Below are 18,033 nucleotides of genomic sequence, written 5' to 3'. Positions count from 1 at the left end.
CAAGTGCCAGCTCTTCAGCTGGCTTCCCTGGGCGATGGACCTTTTCCAGGGTCCCTGCGGTCCCGCCCTTCTTGCCCCAGTGGCCCCAGACCCCGCCATCCGACCCTCTGGGCTTTCCTCGCGCTCCTTCTCTCCCAGACTGCACCGGGGGCGCTTTTTGCCCCCAGCGTTCTGCGGGGCCCTTAACGGTCTCTGAGCGGAACGCGCTGGAGCGAGCGGCTGCCGGGGCGGCCTCTCCCCCGCGGCAGCACCGCAGCCCGCCGCCGCACCCTCAGCGAGGAGCGAGAAGCGAGGAGCGAAGAGCGAGAAGCGAGAAGCGAAGCGCCGCCACAGAGCGAGCCCGGCTCTCCCGGTCGCGCCCGGCCGGCAGGGTGAGCCGCTGCGCCCGCCGCGGCAGGCGCCTGAGCGCGGTCCGCCGGGGCAGGCCGCGGAGCAGCCCCCGCCGCGGGGCCCGTCAGGCGGCGGAGCCCGGCTGGAGAGCGGGGGCATGGCGGCGCGGAGCCAGGCCTCCCTGCGGCGCCGGCTGCAGAGCTCGGAGGAGGCGCAGCACCGGCAAGCGGTGCTGGTGCGGAAGCTGCAGGCGAAGGTGAGGAGCGGGGGCGCCGGCCCGGCGGGGAGCTGCCCGGGGCCGGGCCGCGGTGGCGGGGCCGGGGTGCCCGGGCCGCCCGCGCAGCGCTGAGAGGGGCCTCGGCGATGTCGGGGGGCGAAGGCGCGGCCCCAGCGGGGCCCTCCCCGGGGCGTTCCCCGGCGCTGCCGCGGGCGGGACGGCGCCGAGCCCGCAGCTCGGGGGAGGCCCCGGGAGCCGCCCTCCTCCGCCCGGCCCGGCCCGTCCCGCTGGGCGCCTGGCCCTGCCGCTGTCACCCTGCCGAGCCTCTCGTGAGGGCTTGTCCGTCCTGAAATAAAGCAGCCCCCCGGCTCGCAGGCGCCTTTGTTGGGCCACGTTAGCAGGGGGCTGTCCCAGAGGCAGGAGCCGAGCCGGCGGGGGTGGTTTGGGGCGGCCCCGGGCCGAGGCAGGCAGCTCTTAGGGTGAGCAGGTAGCAGTACGTGGAAAAGAAGCCCCGTCTCAGGAGATAAAGCGAAGCTTCCCTGTATGGTAACGACTTCTTGTGGGCGGCATCGGCAGCGCTGTGAAACGCACTGTGCTTGGGCTGTAAAGACTTGGAGAAAAGCTAATGCAGGAGGAGCCGAGCCTGTCACAAGCTGCATTCATTCGCTCATCTTCATTCTATGTCTCCGTCCAGGTACTGCAGTACCGGACTCGGTGTCGAGAGTTGGAGCAGCAGCTGGCAGCAGGAGGGGTGAGTGTGCAGGTTGCCAAGTAAAGACCGTGTAGGTAGCGTTTGTTAACGCGGGCCAAAGCAAGCTCCCCAAAGCAATGGCAGAGGGCAGAGGGAAGCAAGATTTTGCTGCCTGAGGGTTTAAAGAAGCGCTGTAAGCTTGCCTGCGAGTGTTTTGTCCAGTTGCCGTTCTTGGAGGAGTCAGTGGTCCCAGAAATGCGGGTGCAGGAAACCCTGTGGAGGGGGGGTTTAGTTTTGAGAAAGAGTGCTTTATTGCTGGCGTAACATTTTGTCCTAGGGCTCAGGAGAGGGCTACACTGCCTGTTAGGTTCTATGGCCGTCTCTGAAAAAGAGCGGGTTGAAACGTGGCATTTTGGAAGGCAAGAATGCTGGCGTTCAGCATACGGCTATGGGCTTTTCTTTCTGCTTCACGGCTAAAGCAAACCTAGGAAGAACAAAGGGTGGGAGAGTAGGAGAGCGTTCCCAGGCTTCAAGTCGAAGAGAGCACTCACGGTTGTGAGCTAAGGAGACCTAGCTGCGAGAGTGCCACAGTGCGGGACTGAGGAGAGCTGCTCGCATTGAGCACCACCCTTCCCCTCCCTTGCTCTCCATAGTCACGACACTGTTACGCCTGGAAGAAGCCACGAGCTCCTGAGCTACCCAAGCGAATGGAGCGGAAAGCGGTGGATGCTAACAGCAGTGAAGGGAAGGCGAGAATTTGACTAAACTTTTCCTTTCTTCTGAAGGGACCCCTTCCAGGCAGGTGGGAAGCCACAGAAGACCAGAGCCTGGAGAAAGCACTGCTTCGGGTGGAAGAGGAGCAGCAGAGGTACAAGGAAGAAGCGTTCCCTCATACCTGGTATCCTGGATGCTCGTGGAAGTGAGGGAAAACCTGTCAGTGCTCCCTGGTCTCCCCAAGGGGAGCAGTTGGGCAAGCTGCTTTGAAAGCAGAAAGGTCCACAGTCTTGTTTTCTGTGGTGCAGTAATAGTGTTGTGTGCTGAATGGCTCTGTTTTGAGCGGGGGGGTTATTCCGGGTGACTTCCAAAGGTCCCTTTCCAGGCTAAATTATTCTGTGGTTCAGTAGGTGAGCGGGTCAGGAGAGTGCTAGAGAAAGGCGATGCATCCGGTGATCAGACAGCACGAAGGGGAGGCAAGACGTGAACTGTGGGCATCGTCAAAGTAGAAGGGGAAACCGAAATTGGAGGTGGAAGTAGAAGGCTTAAAGCAAGGAGAAGCAAATGAGCATGCCATCACAGAGAGATCTTAGTTAATCCTAGAAAGCACTTTTAGGGCCTCTCAGTTTGACAACAAAGTCAGTGTTGAGGGAGTTGGGAAATCACGGAGACGCTGCTTGTGGATAGCAGTCGTTCAGTGACCTCGTTGCTGTTTCTCCCTTTCCAAGGTGTGAGAATCTGGCAGAAGTGAACACTCTCCTGCAGGAACAGCTCGATGAAGCGAATGCGGTTAATTCAGCCCTTAAAGAAGATGTTGGAAGACTGACGGTGGATTGGATGAGGGCCCGGGAGGAGCTGGAAGTGAAGGAGAGCGAGTGGCGCAGTGAACGTGAGGTAAGGCTGGGCGACGGGAACGTCGGACGCGATGCTGGGGTGGAATGAGAATGGGTTTTATTTCTGGCCTAGAGAACTTGCCGTGTGAAAGTCGTGGCACCGTTGAGGATGTATTGGTGTTTATGAGCAGAAGACAGGGGTGTGAGATGGAGGAGTGTCAGCAAATTGTGGTGATGGAAGATGCCCGCGTGCTGTGACCGTACTGGTCGTTCTCAAAGGCAAATGCTTGCTCTTGCTGGTCACTGGAGGGCAGTGACACATGAACGCTCGTCTGTTTTTTAATAGTTCCTAAATCTCTGTCTGCAGCAGTGGAGACCGAAGAGAGGTCTGTGTGTTTTTGGATTCAGGGTAGCCAACAGAAGAACAAGACAGGCCTCCCTTACTAATAGGCTGTTGTAAGCAAATCTGACACTGGTCTCGGAGGGGCTTGTTTTTGTCTTCCTCCACCGAGCCTGTTAGACACCTCTGCAAGGCGAGATGATGAATCGCGATTGGTTTGCTGTGTTGATACCCGCTCCTGCAGGGGAAGTGTGGCTGTTCCCTTCTTTGCAGTCAGGTGGCAGGTCTACTGAGGATGCCTCTGTGGTGGCTCTTCAGTCCTTGATGCTCCCCACCCCCACCCCCCCCCGTTGGAATAGTTCTTAAAGGAGACTCGGTGATGACGGTTGTACCCTCTCCTCTCTGAAAGGCTTGTACAGCGACAGCGAAGGCTGAATTGGCATTTCTTTTTGCCTTTGCCTGTTTAGCTTTATGACAGCTACCTAAGGGGTGAACGCAGCCGTCTACTCAGCCTGTGGCGTCAGGTGGTCACCTTCCGCTGTCATTTCCTGGAAATGAAGACTGCCACTGACCGGTGAGTAGAAGTGAAGGCTAGATCTCGTTGCAGAAAAAACATAGCTTCCCTTCACAGCTGCTTTTTGAGCCTTGATGTTACGCTAGCTGCGGCTAAAGATACAATTTCTCCTTTGGTAGTCTGAAGCGATGGCATTAAGCATGCCTTAGGCTATACTCCGAATCATTTTGTTTGATGCTGGTTTTCAGATAACGCTGAGGGGCTCAGGCTATAAGCAATGCAGAGGCCCTGAACAGGTGAACTTGGCTATGGTGATGTTTGGGCATATTAACACAGACACAGGCATATGTGGGCGAGTTGGGAGAGACTCACCAAAGCTATGCATGCAGCATGTGGAGCGGCCCCCTGTTACAGAGTGGTTAAAATTTGCCTTAAATCTCACTGTCTTTCCTTTCCCACTGCTCCCGATGGAAAGATCATTCATGAATATGTATGTAGTTATTTTTTCCTTCTCATTTCCAGCCTACGTTTGTCCTGGTCAGTTTGCATCCGCTTATTCCTGTACCAACACTGTTGAGAGAAAGAATAGCTTCTCTACCCTGCTATTACATTTCTCCAATTGATTTTGCTTAGTTTGATCCCTCCCTTTTACGATTGTTTTCTTGTTCTTGGGCCCTCTGAGGTTCCTTTCTCACAGGTGCCTTCTGTGCAGAGACAAATAGCGTAGCCTAAGAGTAAATTCTTCTGGTGTCAGCATGCAATTTCAAACTCTGGGTTACCGTCAGCCGTTTACCACCTTTGGTGATAAGCTTTCCTTAATGCGTAGAGTATGCCTGACCCGCTAGTTAATTCTCGAAGCCTTCTGGCTGTTCCGTACATTTCCTCTTCTCTCTGGGGAGAAAATAGATGCGTTCCTCAACCATCAAATAGACCCATTGCCCAAGGATCAAGATGTGTCCTGATCCCAAAGTGTCAGGTGAACGATTCGTCCCCAGCGAAGATGTCGTCTTTCCTGCCGGCTTTTGCTGTTGCGCAATGCCGTGCTTCGGAAGCGAGCCAGCTGATAAAGATGGTGGCGTGAACATTACCTCTTTCTTGATTCTTCTTCAGAGATTTGTCAGAGCTGAAGGCAGAGCAAATGAGGCTTTCTGGATCTATACTTGTAAACTGCTCCCGCCTAAACTGTGGCGTACGGCCCTGGGCACCCGTTACGCCGGGTAGACCTGTCCTCGAGGATCAGGCACAGCAGCAAGCGGGAGAGGAAATAAGCCAGAAGACTTGGGAAGTGATGCGCTTACAAGTCGAAGGGGACCCGGAGAAGAAGGAGCTTCAGGACAGGTGAGTGTGTTTTCAACTTTGCTGTTAGCAGCGTTATCTTCTGTGGGTGCTTGTTGGATTCATAGGATGGGCTGCGTTCACGTTTAAAACGCACCCATTCTGCACAGCCTTGTTCCTGTCCCTAGTCAAACTATTGCCTTCAACAGAACGGATAGAAAAAGCTGTCTGACAGACAGAAGCTCTTGTGAGGAAGGCAGGACTGGAAAAGAGATGGCATATTACAATGTTTTTGCTGTTAACTGATTCTTGGTGAGAAATGGAGACGAGCGTAAAGAGAGCTGTGTCTCTTGCACAGCCCTTTTGCTACCCAGGGCTGTGCTAAAGGAGTTGGGAGGAATTTGCACAGGACCATCATATGCAACGTAGCCCCTCCGTACTGCCGTTTCCACGCTAGACTGAGTGCAGAAGGCCTTTGGGGCAAGGAGTGCCATTTTGCAACATCACACATACAAACCTGAATCATCCTGTGATTATGAGTTTGCGTTAAAAACTTGTTTGTCTTTCCCCTTCTCATAGACTGAAGGACTTAGCTGCACTTGAAGGAGAACACTCATTATTACAGAGCGAGTTGGTAGTCGCAAGAGAGATGCTGGAGGAATCGCACCTTCAGAGGGATCTTCTGAAGCAAGAGAAACACGAGCTTACCGTGGCACTGGAAAAGGTATGGTCACCTTATTCCGAGGCAGCACTTGTGGGAGAGGCAGTTGTGATAGCAAGACCACCACAGATGGTGTTTCTGGCAGTAGAAGCCAGGGACAATGTTGTTGTCCTTCTTGGAAAATGGTGATCGGACCACAGAGGCCCTCCGGTGTAGTTAGTGCCCACGTGCTTGTTGGGAACGCGGAACTGGGAGCGTGTCAGAGACACAACAGGGGACCTGGAGTTGCTGCTTGAGGTCAGGGATTTTCCTGTCTTTGTTGTCATGTTGTTCTTTTGTCTCTGCAGGCAGAGCAGTCAGTAGCAGAGTTGACAGGGGCTCAGAATAAGCTGACTGCTGAGATAGCCGATCTACAGGTTGCAGCAGCGAACATGAGCAGTATCAATGAAGCTCTTGCGTTGGATAAAGTGCAGCTGAACAAACTCGTCTTGCAGGTGAGCAGAGTTGTCAAAGATCTTGCCAGGTGTTTGTCTCCAGCTGCTGCTGCTGCTTCTCAGCCTTCTTGCCTTCGGACAGTATGACTGTCTGAATGTGGAAACGTTGCTCTTTTCCCTGTCCAAGCCGAAGCTCCTACAGAGTAAACCTTACTGTTATTTTATTTCCTCTGTGCTTCTGTGATTGTAGCTGGAGCAAGAGCATGACGTTCTGTCAGGCAAAGTGGACGAGATGGAGAGAGCAAAGATCTGTGACCAGGAGAAGCTGAACTTGTGTGAAAGAGCAAATGAGGCGCTGAGCGCAGAGAAAGCCCACCTGGAGCAGCTGCTGAAGAAAGCAGAGGAGCAACAGGAGGGGCTGCAGGCAGAGCTGAGGATGCTGGCAGAGGAGAAGGCAGAAACCCAAGAGAAACTCAATGAGGTGAGACCAAAAACCTGGTGCTTTCTGGGTGGGCTTTTGGCTGCTTGGCTCAGTGAAGCTGTATCTGTTGGATTCTGCAGTGTTTTTTGTCAAGGAGACACTTGGTAGCGCTGGGGGTCTGACGGCCTTGTTTACTTCCTTCTGGAAATGTGTTGGTGGCTTGCAGAGCTGTTGTGCAATTCTCTGCTTCTAGAGATTCCTTTAATCCACCTGGCTGTGTTGGCCTCTTTTTTGGCTTTTGATAAGCTGCAGAGAGGTGATTTGCCTTGCCCACGAATCTGCGTGAGGCTGCTACTCTCACATGCGTCGAAAGAAGCAAACAGGGTAGCTCTTCACCCATTTTCTGAGGCCAAAAACCCCCGGGGCTGCATGTTTCTATTTACGCTTTTTGTTGTGAGGTCTGCAACTTTCCAAGCTCCGCTTGTTGGGTCCTGGAGGGCGGGACAAAGGGGCAAGTCAGCGTCTGCTGTCCTGTACTGCTAACAACGGGAATGACATCCTGAAATTGTTGAAACTGTATTTTAGGACATACGTGCCGCTTTGAATTGCTAGATCCTCTTTAGGCTTTGAGGGAGAAGCTGAGAAAGAGGTGATCACAGAAGACTGTTTACTCTGGACTAACTGGTTTTGGTAGAGTGGAAAAAGAGCTTGGGAGAATTGTATCGCTGGAGGAGACTAGGGAGTTTGCCATCCTTTCAGTGTCGGTTTCATAATGTACAATCCTAGGTCTTAGGGGGTAACTTTGAGAGGAGAATTGTTTGTGTCTGATGGTCTGTTCTCTGTTAGACAGTCTTAGTTTTGGAGTACGTGGTCTGTTTGGCAAACACCCGTCAGAGGTGTATTGGCATCACTGCAGAAGAAAGCCAAAAAACGACAGTTAGTCTTCAGGCTTGAATGCCAGCAAGGTCTATTGGACAACTTGTTTGTGTAAGACAAGTAAACAGTATTGTTGACATGAACTACTGTCCAAGTAGAGTCTACCGTCTCTTTGGCCACACCAGCCGGACTTCCGTAAATCACTGAATGACACTGCTCACCACGAGGGCTGTTTCCCTGCCAAGGATCACCTCGTTGCATCCAACTGCTGTACACACTGAAGTAGGTGTGTGGTGGTGTTTTGCGACAAGGTGACGCTTTGATGTTGGTTTTTCTTCTTCTAGAAGGAGAAACCATGTGTATTTCCACTTTGTTCGGCGAGCAAAGTTGCTCTTGCTCAACGGTTCCTGGAAATTTCCAGCACTGGAATAGATTCTGATAGAACTTTAGTTTGCAAGGTGGCAGTTGTGGAAGATGTGGTATTTTTGCGTGAAAAGATGTAGTCTGGGGTGTGTACGTTTGTCCTGAAGGGGCCGCCTGGTCCCAGGCAACCCAGTAGGGCCTTATTACACATGGCTTTCAGGTTAACAGCCCTAGTGCCTTTTGGCAGCCCAGGCTGTTAGGGCGGTATGAAGCAGATGCTCTTAAACTTTCAGGCCAGAGTACCGGAGCTCTCTCTCCTCTAGCTGATTCAGAAGTGGCACTGGCTGGCTCTGCACAGAACTCCAGAGAAAGGACTCTAACTGTATTTTGTCCCGCTTTCAGGTTCACCGCCAGCAAGAGTCAGCTAGCAGTGGTCTGGAGCAGTTGCGGCAGGAGTCCTCTCGCCAAGTGCAGGCACTGGCCAACGTATCCAAAGAGAAGGAATTGCTGGCGCACGAGAAGGCTGCCCTAGAGGCGCGACTGGCAGCCACGGAGCGGGACAGACGAGGCCTTGCAGAGCAGCTGGCAGAGGCCAGGTAAAGGCAGGGGGGAGACCCTAGGCAGGAGATTATTTAATGGCTGTAATTATAGAGGTGATAATCGTTACGCGAGGCTTCATTGCATCCTGTATGCTTTTGAGCTGTTTTCACCTTCCATGGACAGAAAATGAAAGAATCTCGAGCAAAAAAACCCAACCAAAAACCCAAACCAGTACAGCATGGTTTGAATGTTATTTTTCTGACAGCTAAAGCTAACAAAGCTCTCCTGAGCCTGGGGCTCATGTTTATGCCCCCTTGCACGTTCCTGTGTGAAGTCCAAAGCAAGCCAGCGTAATTCCTCGGTATCTGGTACCTTGGCTCTGCATTGAGTAATAATTAAACCATGCAGATGTTTACTGAAACCCAAAGCTTCTTTCTGGTTTTGGTTTCTCGTTCTGCACGTTTGAACTTGGATCTTTCCTTATCCAGTAGTTTGACAGGGGATCTTCAGAATTCAAGGCTATTACGTACGGACATGGCGAGTAGGACACTGCCGTTTAGGGTGAAGCTAGAGGCTCGTGCTGAAAATCTTGAGGGCCTACTCTTTCTAGTCTAACTCTTGTTACCTGTGGTGCAGGACCTAGAGTTGGTTACACCAGCAGCAGGGAAGCCTCTTTTGAATGCTCGCCAGTCTGCGGGAATTGTTGCCCATCATTGGTGTGTGGGTCCGGTACTCCTTACCACGTGCTGTTTTGAGACAGACATCATGGAGGAGTTTATGCAGGGAAGGAACAAGATTTTGTCCTTCTGCTGGATCAGGTTTCTAAGATCACGTGTGACAAGTTCTGCTTTTAAAAAAAACCAACCACCCCAAACTGCCCAACGTATCGAGAGGTTTGTCCTCCTCTCAGGTCTTTTTTAGAAGACTCCTGACCTTGCAGAGCTGTACAAATGAGAGGTTGTTTGTCATGCTTCTTGACTTTTACGCCTTACCACTCCAGAGTATGTTGTTAGCAAGGCTGATAAACACCATTTTGACTCGGTCTGTTTCTTGAGAGCTGCTGCTGCTTCTGAGCTCCAGCTCCTCTTATTTGATCCAGCTGAATTATGTTCTGTCAATTATTGGGCTGCAGCAACTATTCTTGCCAGATGTTGTTCTTAAGAGCCTGTTGTTGTCGTCACAGTTTTGGACTCTTTATCTTCTCTGTTCTGGTTTAGAGACTGACTTTGATTTATCCTTAAAATGGAGCATATTTACTCTGGACTGCCAGAGATTGGCGTAGTCAGAAATATGTGCTCGTTCTCCTTCTTGAAGATAGACCCTCCATCGTCCATCAGAGCAGTGAAATCCTACTGTTGTGGGTCTTATTGCTGTACCACTCGGGTGCCCCTTTACCCTGAAGGATGTTATCCTGGTTGCACGCCTGTTCTAGTGAGGCAGTGCTGTGTATGGTAGGAACCTGGCACACCGGACGCCGTGTTAGATCAGGGAGGCAACTTCAGCTCCTGGTTGCAGAATCCTGTGTGTCATACGTAGCAGTTGGTTGAAGGCTGTGGATGTAACAATTTGCCTCCGCAGTACTACAACTTCCATTTTAAAGAGCGGCAAGTCGTTTGGGCTACTGCCTGCTTCGTTAGCAACGCTTAGAGAAAAGTAGCCAGTTTTTCTCGTGAACTTCCAAGAGTTTAAACTGAAGGCTACCTGTCTCTCCTTTCAGGTAGTCCTTGTTCAGGTAAAATCTAGTTCAGATTTCTTACAAATGCTGCTTACAAGCATGAGATTTTACTATAGGATCTGATGTATTGCTTTAGTCCCTTTGAAATATAGGGAGTCTGGAAGATCACCTCCCTGTACGTACACTACGAACAGCATCAAAAAGTCACGAGTCAGCCAGGGAGATCCTCTTACTCTGTGCCCCTGCAGAGCAACCTGGAAGTGATGATGAGCAAAGGGCTGTGAGCAGAGGCTGGGCTTTTGCTTGCTGCCACAGACTTGGTGAGCGCAGCTACCCGTGTGTCATAGATCAGACAATAGCAATTTAAGATTTGCCTGTGGAGATCAAATTTGGCTGGGCTTTCTGTGTTACGCTAGGTCATAAGGAAAGCCTGGGCATTCCCTCAGAGGGGCCTGCCTTGCTCTTTTAAATGGCAGAAATATGCCTTCTGTATCCCAGTTTCCACGCAACCCATTTTCCGTACTGAGGGGTAGGGATCTTGAACCAGTTCCTACTGGACTAGCTCCCTGTGGGCGTCAGGAGCAAGAAACTCCTTTCTCTCCGTATTGGCGTCTTGTAGGTGCGGGAGGGAGACCCTGGAATCCAGCCTGCTTGAGGCTCAGCAGCGCTTATCTCAGCTGGAGATCGCCAGGAGTCAGCTTGTAATCCAACTTCAGACAGTCAGGCAGGCCAAGGAGGTGATACAAGGTGAGAGCCTCGTGTGCTTTGTTTCTGGTGATCCCCCTGCCTAGGGAGGATGGCATAAAAATAGCTCTCTGTGTGCAGTGCTTCTAAGGAGCGCAGGAGCTGGGGACAGATCCCTCCGACACTGAAATTCAAATGGCTTAAGGTTAGTGAAGTCAGAACCGCTGTTTGTGTAGGCCCTGAATCTTGCCATTTGCCACGTTTGCAGGGGAAGTGAAGTGCCTTCAATGTGAGCTGGAAGCAGAGAGATCTCTCATGAAGCAGGAACGGGAAAACATGGCGCAACAGCTCTTGCGGACAGAAGAGCAGTATAACGATACCCTGAAACTTCGGGAAACGGCTCACGAAGTGGAAATAAACAAGCTCCGGCAAGAGCTGGTAGGAAACAATATGCTTCTGAATTCTTGAGGCAAGCTTTGTGGGCTGGCTTTAGAAGAATAATAGCCTGAGCATGTGAAATGGCAGCAAGCGTCTGTCATAGGCCACACGTTGCTAGGCCAGGCAGCAGAGCCAACGGCTCGCACTTGAAAGCACGTGAGGACCTATGGGACTATGCCGGGACAGTAAATGCAAGCCACGGATTCCGTGTGGGCCTAAGACGAGTTGAGAAGGTTGGGTGGTCCCCACCCAAGGCATGGCAGTAAAGGGGTAGGATCTTAGCAGACTCCTGTCTACCGTGAAGCGGAGTCCTAACTTTCCTGCCAACTGGAGTCGCGGGAACTTTGTTCCTTTCTTTCTGTCCTTTCATGGTTGACAGAGGTGTTATCTTTGGGCTTAAAGCATACAGAACAGATAGAACAGCCCCTTGTTCCTGGTACGTGAGTTCGTGGCCCGTCTTGTGACTCGGGCATCGGGGTGCTGGCCTCTTTCTCACCCTGCAGTCCATCTGCATCTTTTCCTTGATGAGAATGGAGTTGAGCTTTGAAAATAGAGACTCTGAGACTAGAGAGAAATCCCATAGGCGAGAGGTGCTAGGAAACAGGCAGCCGCCAGAGAGGGGAAGGTAACATCTCCTCTTCTTCCACCAGCTGACCCTCCTTTTAAGTTCCTTGATCCGACATGATTTGTGGAGGGCACAAAGCCACTACTGTGCGCTGTCGAGGTGGGGGTTTGTGGGAGGGATGAAGCTTCCCATTTTTTTGAGAAGCTTGGCTGGGACTCCATCCTGAAGTCTTTTTCTCCCCTCATCAGGCAAGCGAGCGGGAAGGGCACCATTCAGAGCTACAGGAGATGCTAGAGCAGTGGGAAAAGGAGAAGGCAGAGACGGAAAGGGAGCACGAGAAGAAGCTGTTTGATATGAAGCAGAAAGTTGCTACCATGCAAGCTCAACAAGAGGAGGAACGGACGAGAGTGGAAAGTGCCAAGCAAGAGGTAAAGACTGTGAAAGGAGAATTCGTGTGGGTTTTTTTGTTGTTTTTTTTTTACTCTTCTGGGCTCCTTATTGGCAGTGCTTCTCTGGACACCGTCCGTCTGGGTAGAAGCGTCTCTTAGATACCCCTTTGTAAAGAGGAGCGATGCCTTGGCAGCCGTGAGACCTTTGTGCCGTGAGGGACAGGGCCTGTAATGCGAGAGGCTACCCCAGTGTAGGTTTAAGAAAGGCAGGAAGCGCGTTGCAGCCTGAAGAGAACATGAACACTGTAACTGTGTCTGTGGTCTGACCACTGCTCCTTCAAGAGGGCACAGTGGTGTTCTAGAGGATGGTACCCTGAAAACTCTACACGGTAGAGGTCCAAAAAACCCCCCCAACGCCCAACCCCAACAACGGGGTTGTTCTGTCTTCCCTTCCTCCCTCCCTATCAGAGAGAACATCATCGTGCCACTGCCTAAATCATGGTTAGTCTGGACTTTAAATCCTGGCTGCAGTTCTGGCAGCTCCTCCCCAAAAGAACACACTAGAGCTAGAAGAGGTTCGGAGAAGGGCAAAAAGGAAGACGGGACTGGCCGAGTAAGCTGGGAAAGACGCAACCGAAAGGGGGTTGGCGCGGGAAAGGTCTTACAATGTCCCGAGAGGCAGGGAGGGAGGGGGCAGCCACTGAAGCAGGAGTTCAAATCTAGTACGACAAGCAAACATACGTGGGTGGAATTATTGAACCTCTTTGTCACTGTTTTGCAGCAGGAACGGGACAGACTGCGAGCAGTTAAAGAAGAACTGGTACGGGAGATGAAACTTCTTCAGGACTCGGTCACAGCCTCCGAAACCCGAGCAAATGCAGCAACAGATAGGAATCGCTGCCTTGAACAAGAACTTCAAACTACATTGTCTGTCTTAAAAATCAAAAACGAGGAAGTGGAAACGCAGCGGGAGAAAATCCAGATGCTCCAAAAAGAGGCAGCACAGAGACAAGCTTTGCAGGAGAGTCTCACTCATATGACTGCCATCCTGTCAGAGTGGGAGGGAGAAATGAAGTTGTACCAGGAACAGATGAGAATGCTGGAGAACCAGAAAGAAATGCATGAAACCACTGTCAGTGAGGTTATCAAGGACATAACAGAGAAAAACCAGAAGGTTGAATCCCAGCAAGAACAGCTACAGGAGCTGGAGAAGCAGCAAGAAATGCTGAGGACTGCTGTCAGCAAGATGAGCAAAGAGCTGGAGGAGAGAGACCGGGAGATCGGATCCCAGCAAGAACAGATACGGGAGCTGGAGAAGCAGCGAGAACTGCAGAGGACTGCTGTCAGCAAGATGAGCAAAGAGCTGGAGGAGAGAGACCAGGAGATACGATTCCAGGAGGGGAAAATAATGACTCTAGAACGAGACGGTGCATCACAAGTGAGAAATCTGCAGGTGGATCTTGATCATATGAAAGGAAACTTGAAGGAGAAGAATTTGGAGCTGCAGTCTCTGACTCAGCAGATCCAAGCGCTGGAAATGGAGAGAGAACAGGTGAAATCTCTGCACGCGAGCCTTGGACACCTGAGGGCAGTTCTTAAGGACAGAGAGAGCGAGTGTGATTCTCAAAGGGATCAGTTAAGACTCTTGCAGCAGTACAAGGAACAGCAAGAGGGCTACCTGCAAGAGCTTCGTGGTACACTAGAAAAGATGACCCTGTCTTTATCCGAAAAGGATCAAGAGCTTGAGTCACAACAAAAGCAAATCCGGGAAGCTGAAGAAGTCATGGAAATGCAGTTAAGGACTGTCCGCGACCAACTGGAGCAGACCTTAGGAGCCTTAAAAGAAAAGGACAGACTCCTAGACATCCAAAAGCAACAAGCAAGGAGCTACGCGGAGAAAACAGAAGAACAGATGAATGTCTTGCACAGAGACTTAGAATACACTACAGCAGTACTGAAAGAAAAGGATTTAATGATTGAATCTCAGAAGGAACTGATTGAGACCTTCCAAAAACAAGAGCGAGACTCTGGACAGCAGAAGGAAATTCTGCAGCAGCTTCAAGTGGCACTGAAGGAAAAAGAACACGAAATTCTATCCCTTAGAAAGCAATGTGAGGCGTGGAAGGAAAAGGAGGAAAGGCATGAAGCTGAGCAAACAAATCTCCAAGCAACAAAGCTGACTCTGAAAGAAAGAGAGGAAAAGGTAGAGGTTCTGGAGGAAGCTATCGCTAAGCTTCAACAGCAAGAGGAGGAGGCAGCGATGCAGACCGAAGCCATACAGCAAAAACTAGAATACGCTGAATCTTCTCTAGAAGCGAGAGATCAAGAGATAGTGTCTTTGCAAGAGCACGTCCAGGAGCTTCGAGAGCAGAAGGAGTTAGAAGGCAAGCGGGCCAAGAGTCTAGAGCAGGATCTAGACAAAATGAGCCAAATCTTGAAGGAGAACCACTCGGAGTTCCTCAGGCAGACCGAGCAAATGAACATGTTCCGGCTTCGTGAAGAAAGCACGAAAGTAGCGCTAACGTCATGCCAGCAGCAAGTGGATCTGCTTGAGCAAGCGGTGAGGAAGAGAGATGAAGACAATGAAACTCTCATGCAAAAACTCCAGCGCCAAGAAGAAGAACTGAAGACCTTGCAGAATCTCCAGCTGAGGCTAACCAAGGAGAATGAAGAGGTTAGGCATGGCAGAGAGCGAGAGAAGCTCCTGGAAGAAGCCTTGCGTGAGAAGGAGCAAGAGGCCAAGGCTGAAGGTGAACTAAAAGAGTTAAAAGAGGAAGTAAGAGCTCTTCGGGAAGATCTCCAGCATGTTCAGCCGACTCTGACAAAGAAGGATGAAGAGATCAAGAACCACAGAGACAGAGTCGGGTACTTAGAGAAGACTCTGAGAGAGAGAGAACAAGAGCTTAGGAGGCAGAGCGAGCTCTTGAAACAATTAACATCAGCTTTGCGATGGAAGGATGGCGGAGAGACCCTGCAGAAACAAATCCAGAAACTCCAGAAATGGGAGGAAGAGGAAGCAGAGAAGAGGCGAGTTCTCCAGGAGAGAGACCGTTCCTTGCAAAGACAGAAGGAGCTAACGCAACAACTGGAGGATGAGCGGAAAGCCAAGGGGGAAGAATTGGAGCGCACGATTGCTGTTTTGAAGCAGACCGAGAGCAGAGAAGTCAAATGGAAAGAGAAGGCACAAGCACTGACTCTTGCCCTTACCAAGAGTGAAATGGCCAATGGGACTCTGAGGGAAGAAATAGCCATCCTGCAGAGCATGGTTTCGGAGAGGGACACGGACCGGTTTCATCATCAGGTAGGTAGTGTGACTGATCATCAGTCAACTAAAATGTCTATAAAGGATTCTAAGGATGATGCCCATAAAGATACGGGAATATGTAGTCCCATAAATACATGACCTGCTTGGCCAAAGAAACTGCGGTTGTAGCCAGCAGGCTTGCCTGTCTGCGTAGCTCAAGGCATTCCCCTGCTGACATGTTTTCTGTCAGCCCCCGAACTACTGAAAGAACTACGGAGCTTGCTGTTAGAGTTACCCCAAGCCCAAACGTTGGGGATGGGTAATTGGTTCTCTCCTGCGTAGGCAAGCTTAGCCAACGTGTCGCGGTTGGGGTTTGGCATGGAAAGGAAGGGGCACAGTTGACCAAAGTAAGGGACTAGCCTTAGCAGAATTTTGTAACGATAGTTGCACAGCAGCTGCGCTGACGGTGCTTTCAGAGATGTCGATTTTGGAGGTACAGCTTTTCCAGTGTATTAAAAATAACGGCATTCGTACCGTTGCCTGATCAGGTGAAGGGCTTCATTGCGCATTCAGGATGTACTTGTGCTGCGGTCCAAAAAGTCGGAAGGCAAATCTGTGTGGATTTCCCCACGGCGATCGGGAGGAGGGCCCCTAGGAAGAGAGTGTGTTGTTTTGGCCCGTCAACCCGGAGGAGCAGAAGGGACTTGGCACTGTCCATTCCCGAGTCCGGTCACTCTCCCCGACTTGTCGATTCTGTCCCTCCTAACCCTTATGGGGCACCAGCTCAACATAAACTCCTCTCTGTATGCCCAGCAGGCTATTGCAGAAGGGGAGCAGCTATCATGGCTCTCGGAGAAGAGACTCCTGTCACAGCAGCTGGAATGTCTGCAGCGAGCAGTTGCAAGGCTGGAACTGGAGAAGGCGGAGCTGAAGCAACTCAATGCTGAGCTCAGGAGGACTCTCGAGCAGGTAAAACAGGCTTTCACTGCCTCTGCAAAGCCTCACGGTCCTCTGGATCACACCACATTTCCACAGACAGCACTTTGGAGTCCTCTGCTTGTTTCCTTCCCTCTCCCGCTTCCCCCTGTGGACACACGCTTTTGTATTTGCTCTCTCTTCTGGCACCCCGTTGCCTTCACAAATGCGCATTCGCTCCGGTCCCAGCCTTCTTGCCCCAGTGTCCCCATACACGCACATTTGACACTCTTGTGTCAGGACCTGTTTCCTCTTGCTCTTTCTCTTCCATAGCCTACTTTGAGTGCTTTTTGCCCGCAGCGTTCTCTGGGGCAATTAACAGCCTCTGAGCAGAGCAGAAATCTCCTTGCCATGATGTCCAGAGCTCCTTTTGCTCCTTGTTTGGTGGCAGGTTTCTGTCACCCTTTCTCCTATCACCAACGTGCAGGTGGAACGCGAACGGAGGAGACTGAAGAGATATCACAGTGGTCGGTCGCTGCCGGATGCGTGCGGATTTTCGCTCTCTGACCAGCACAAGATGGCTGCTTCTAGACAGGTGAGAACAGAATCTTCCTTGGTGGGAGGAGGGTCTGGCCGTACAGAGGAACAGTGGCAAATCCCAGTGGCAGCATCCCCCCAGCATAGACCCAAGAGAAGTGGAACGTAGACCATGGCCCTGGCCAAACTGGAGACCAAAAGGAAATCCTTGCATTTTCTTCACAGGAGGAGTCTCACGCTCGCTGCAGTCGTCGATTAGCTGAGTTGCAGAACCAGGTGAGGAGTGGGAAGGCTCTCGTCAAAAGCTGCCGTGGCTGTACTGAGGGGCACAGCTTTGCACGATGCTACAGCCCGAGTTTTGTTTGGCTGTCGGGAAGTGAGTACACCAGGCAGTGGAAATACCCAGTCAGTCAGACACATCTGTTGGCCATGGCCAAACAACGTCATGCACCTAGGTCTAGGCTCTGGCTTGCCTAGAGGTCAGGCGTGGTGGGAGAGGGATTGGAGGAAATTCAGAGAACTGGCACTCGCCTGAATATAGAGAAGATTCTAAGGATGTTCCCCTTGAGTCTTACTCATCTTGTTGACGGCTTCCATTTTCCCTTGACTCCGTTAACGGTAGAGCTTGCACTCGATCAGAGCTCCAGGGGTCTGAGGCAGCGCCAGAGCTTACAGCCTTCGGGCAACCGTTAGTCTCCTATTGCTATGCTGTGCTGATCACGATCCCAGTATCGGGCCGAGTTGGAGACCTAAGCACAGCGTGGACGCTTGTTTTATCAGTGCAAGAGTGTACATCCCAGCTCCTGAACCCTAGCGCATCCCTTGACAGCGGTACTGGCAGTAGCAGCAGTCGCCAGGCTCCTCCTCCATGTGCTTTTAAGCGTCTGGTACGCCCTGGCCTCCCGGAGGAGGTGAATCTTCACAGACGTTCAGGGCAAAATGCTTGTAAGATTTATGCGAGTAAAGTACACGGTGCTCAGCTCTGGCAAGTGAGCCGAGCACACCGCTGAAGCCATCAAGTTATACCTTAAGGGTGTTTTCACGGGGAAGCCTCAGCGCCTGCAGTTCCGTTGCTACAGATAACGGATAGAACCCCCTTCCCCCTGTGACGGTTGTGTCTGCCCGCACTGTGGACCTACTCCAGCAGTTCAGCAGGAAAATGAAGGTGCTCTGCTCAAAGCATCGTCCTCAGCTGGCTAGTTGGGGCACCCCTCTGGGTCTGGGAAACAGCAGAACTGGAACTTGATCTCCCCCTTCCTGGGAGATGCTCTTAGCAGCAGACGGCCGCTTCTCCCACGCGTACCTCTGGGTTACCTACCAAAGCGTGGGAGGCTTCCAAGGCCAGCTGCACAAAGGTGCCCTTATTATTTCAGAGAG

At 51.6% G+C, this 18,033-nt stretch overlaps 1 protein-coding gene across 2 annotated transcripts; it reads left to right on the top strand.

Annotated features, from left to right (window-relative positions):
* Positions 1-205: 205 nt before the first annotated feature.
* Positions 206-17,480, top strand: LOC126045526 (centrosome-associated protein CEP250-like). Of its 2 annotated transcripts, XM_049816817.1 has the most exons (17): positions 206-586; positions 1,242-1,298; positions 2,024-2,106; positions 2,681-2,846; positions 3,593-3,699; positions 4,750-4,977; positions 5,494-5,638; positions 5,923-6,069; positions 6,260-6,490; positions 8,072-8,265; positions 10,504-10,631; positions 10,837-11,006; positions 11,820-11,999; positions 12,742-15,261; positions 16,018-16,173; positions 16,607-16,714; positions 16,882-17,480. In XM_049816817.1, the coding sequence occupies exons 1-17, from the start codon at positions 488-490 to the stop codon at positions 17,131-17,133; spliced, it is 4,971 nt and encodes a 1,656-aa protein (XP_049672774.1). In that variant the 5' UTR covers positions 206-487; the 3' UTR covers positions 17,134-17,480. The 2 variants fall into 2 exon arrangements, with proteins under 2 accessions (XP_049672774.1, XP_049672775.1); XM_049816818.1 differs by lacking the exons at positions 206-586; positions 1,242-1,298 and having other exon boundaries at positions 2,026-2,232; positions 16,882-17,478.
* Positions 17,481-18,033: the final 553 nt, after the last annotated feature.

This window comes from Accipiter gentilis, chromosome 14 (genome assembly GCF_929443795.1).
Source record: "Accipiter gentilis chromosome 14, bAccGen1.1, whole genome shotgun sequence".
NCBI classification, from domain to species: Eukaryota; Metazoa; Chordata; class Aves; order Accipitriformes; family Accipitridae; genus Astur; species Astur gentilis.
This window is presented reverse-complemented; position numbering and strand designations above follow the sequence as displayed.

What these genes read in the sequence shown, in the direction of transcription:
- LOC126045526 (XM_049816817.1), top strand. Translation starts at nt 488, where the DNA reads ATGGCGGCGCGGAGCCAGGCCTCCCTGCGGCGCCGGCTGCAGAGCTCG. An exon ending in GGCCAAGGAGGTGATACAAG is followed by an intron (nt 10,632 to 10,836) that starts GTGAGAGCCTCG and finishes CCACGTTTGCAG; the next exon opens with GGGAAGTGAAGTGCCTTCAA. An exon ending in TCAGGAGGACTCTCGAGCAG is followed by an intron (nt 16,174 to 16,606) that starts GTAAAACAGGCT and finishes ACCAACGTGCAG; the next exon opens with GTGGAACGCGAACGGAGGAG.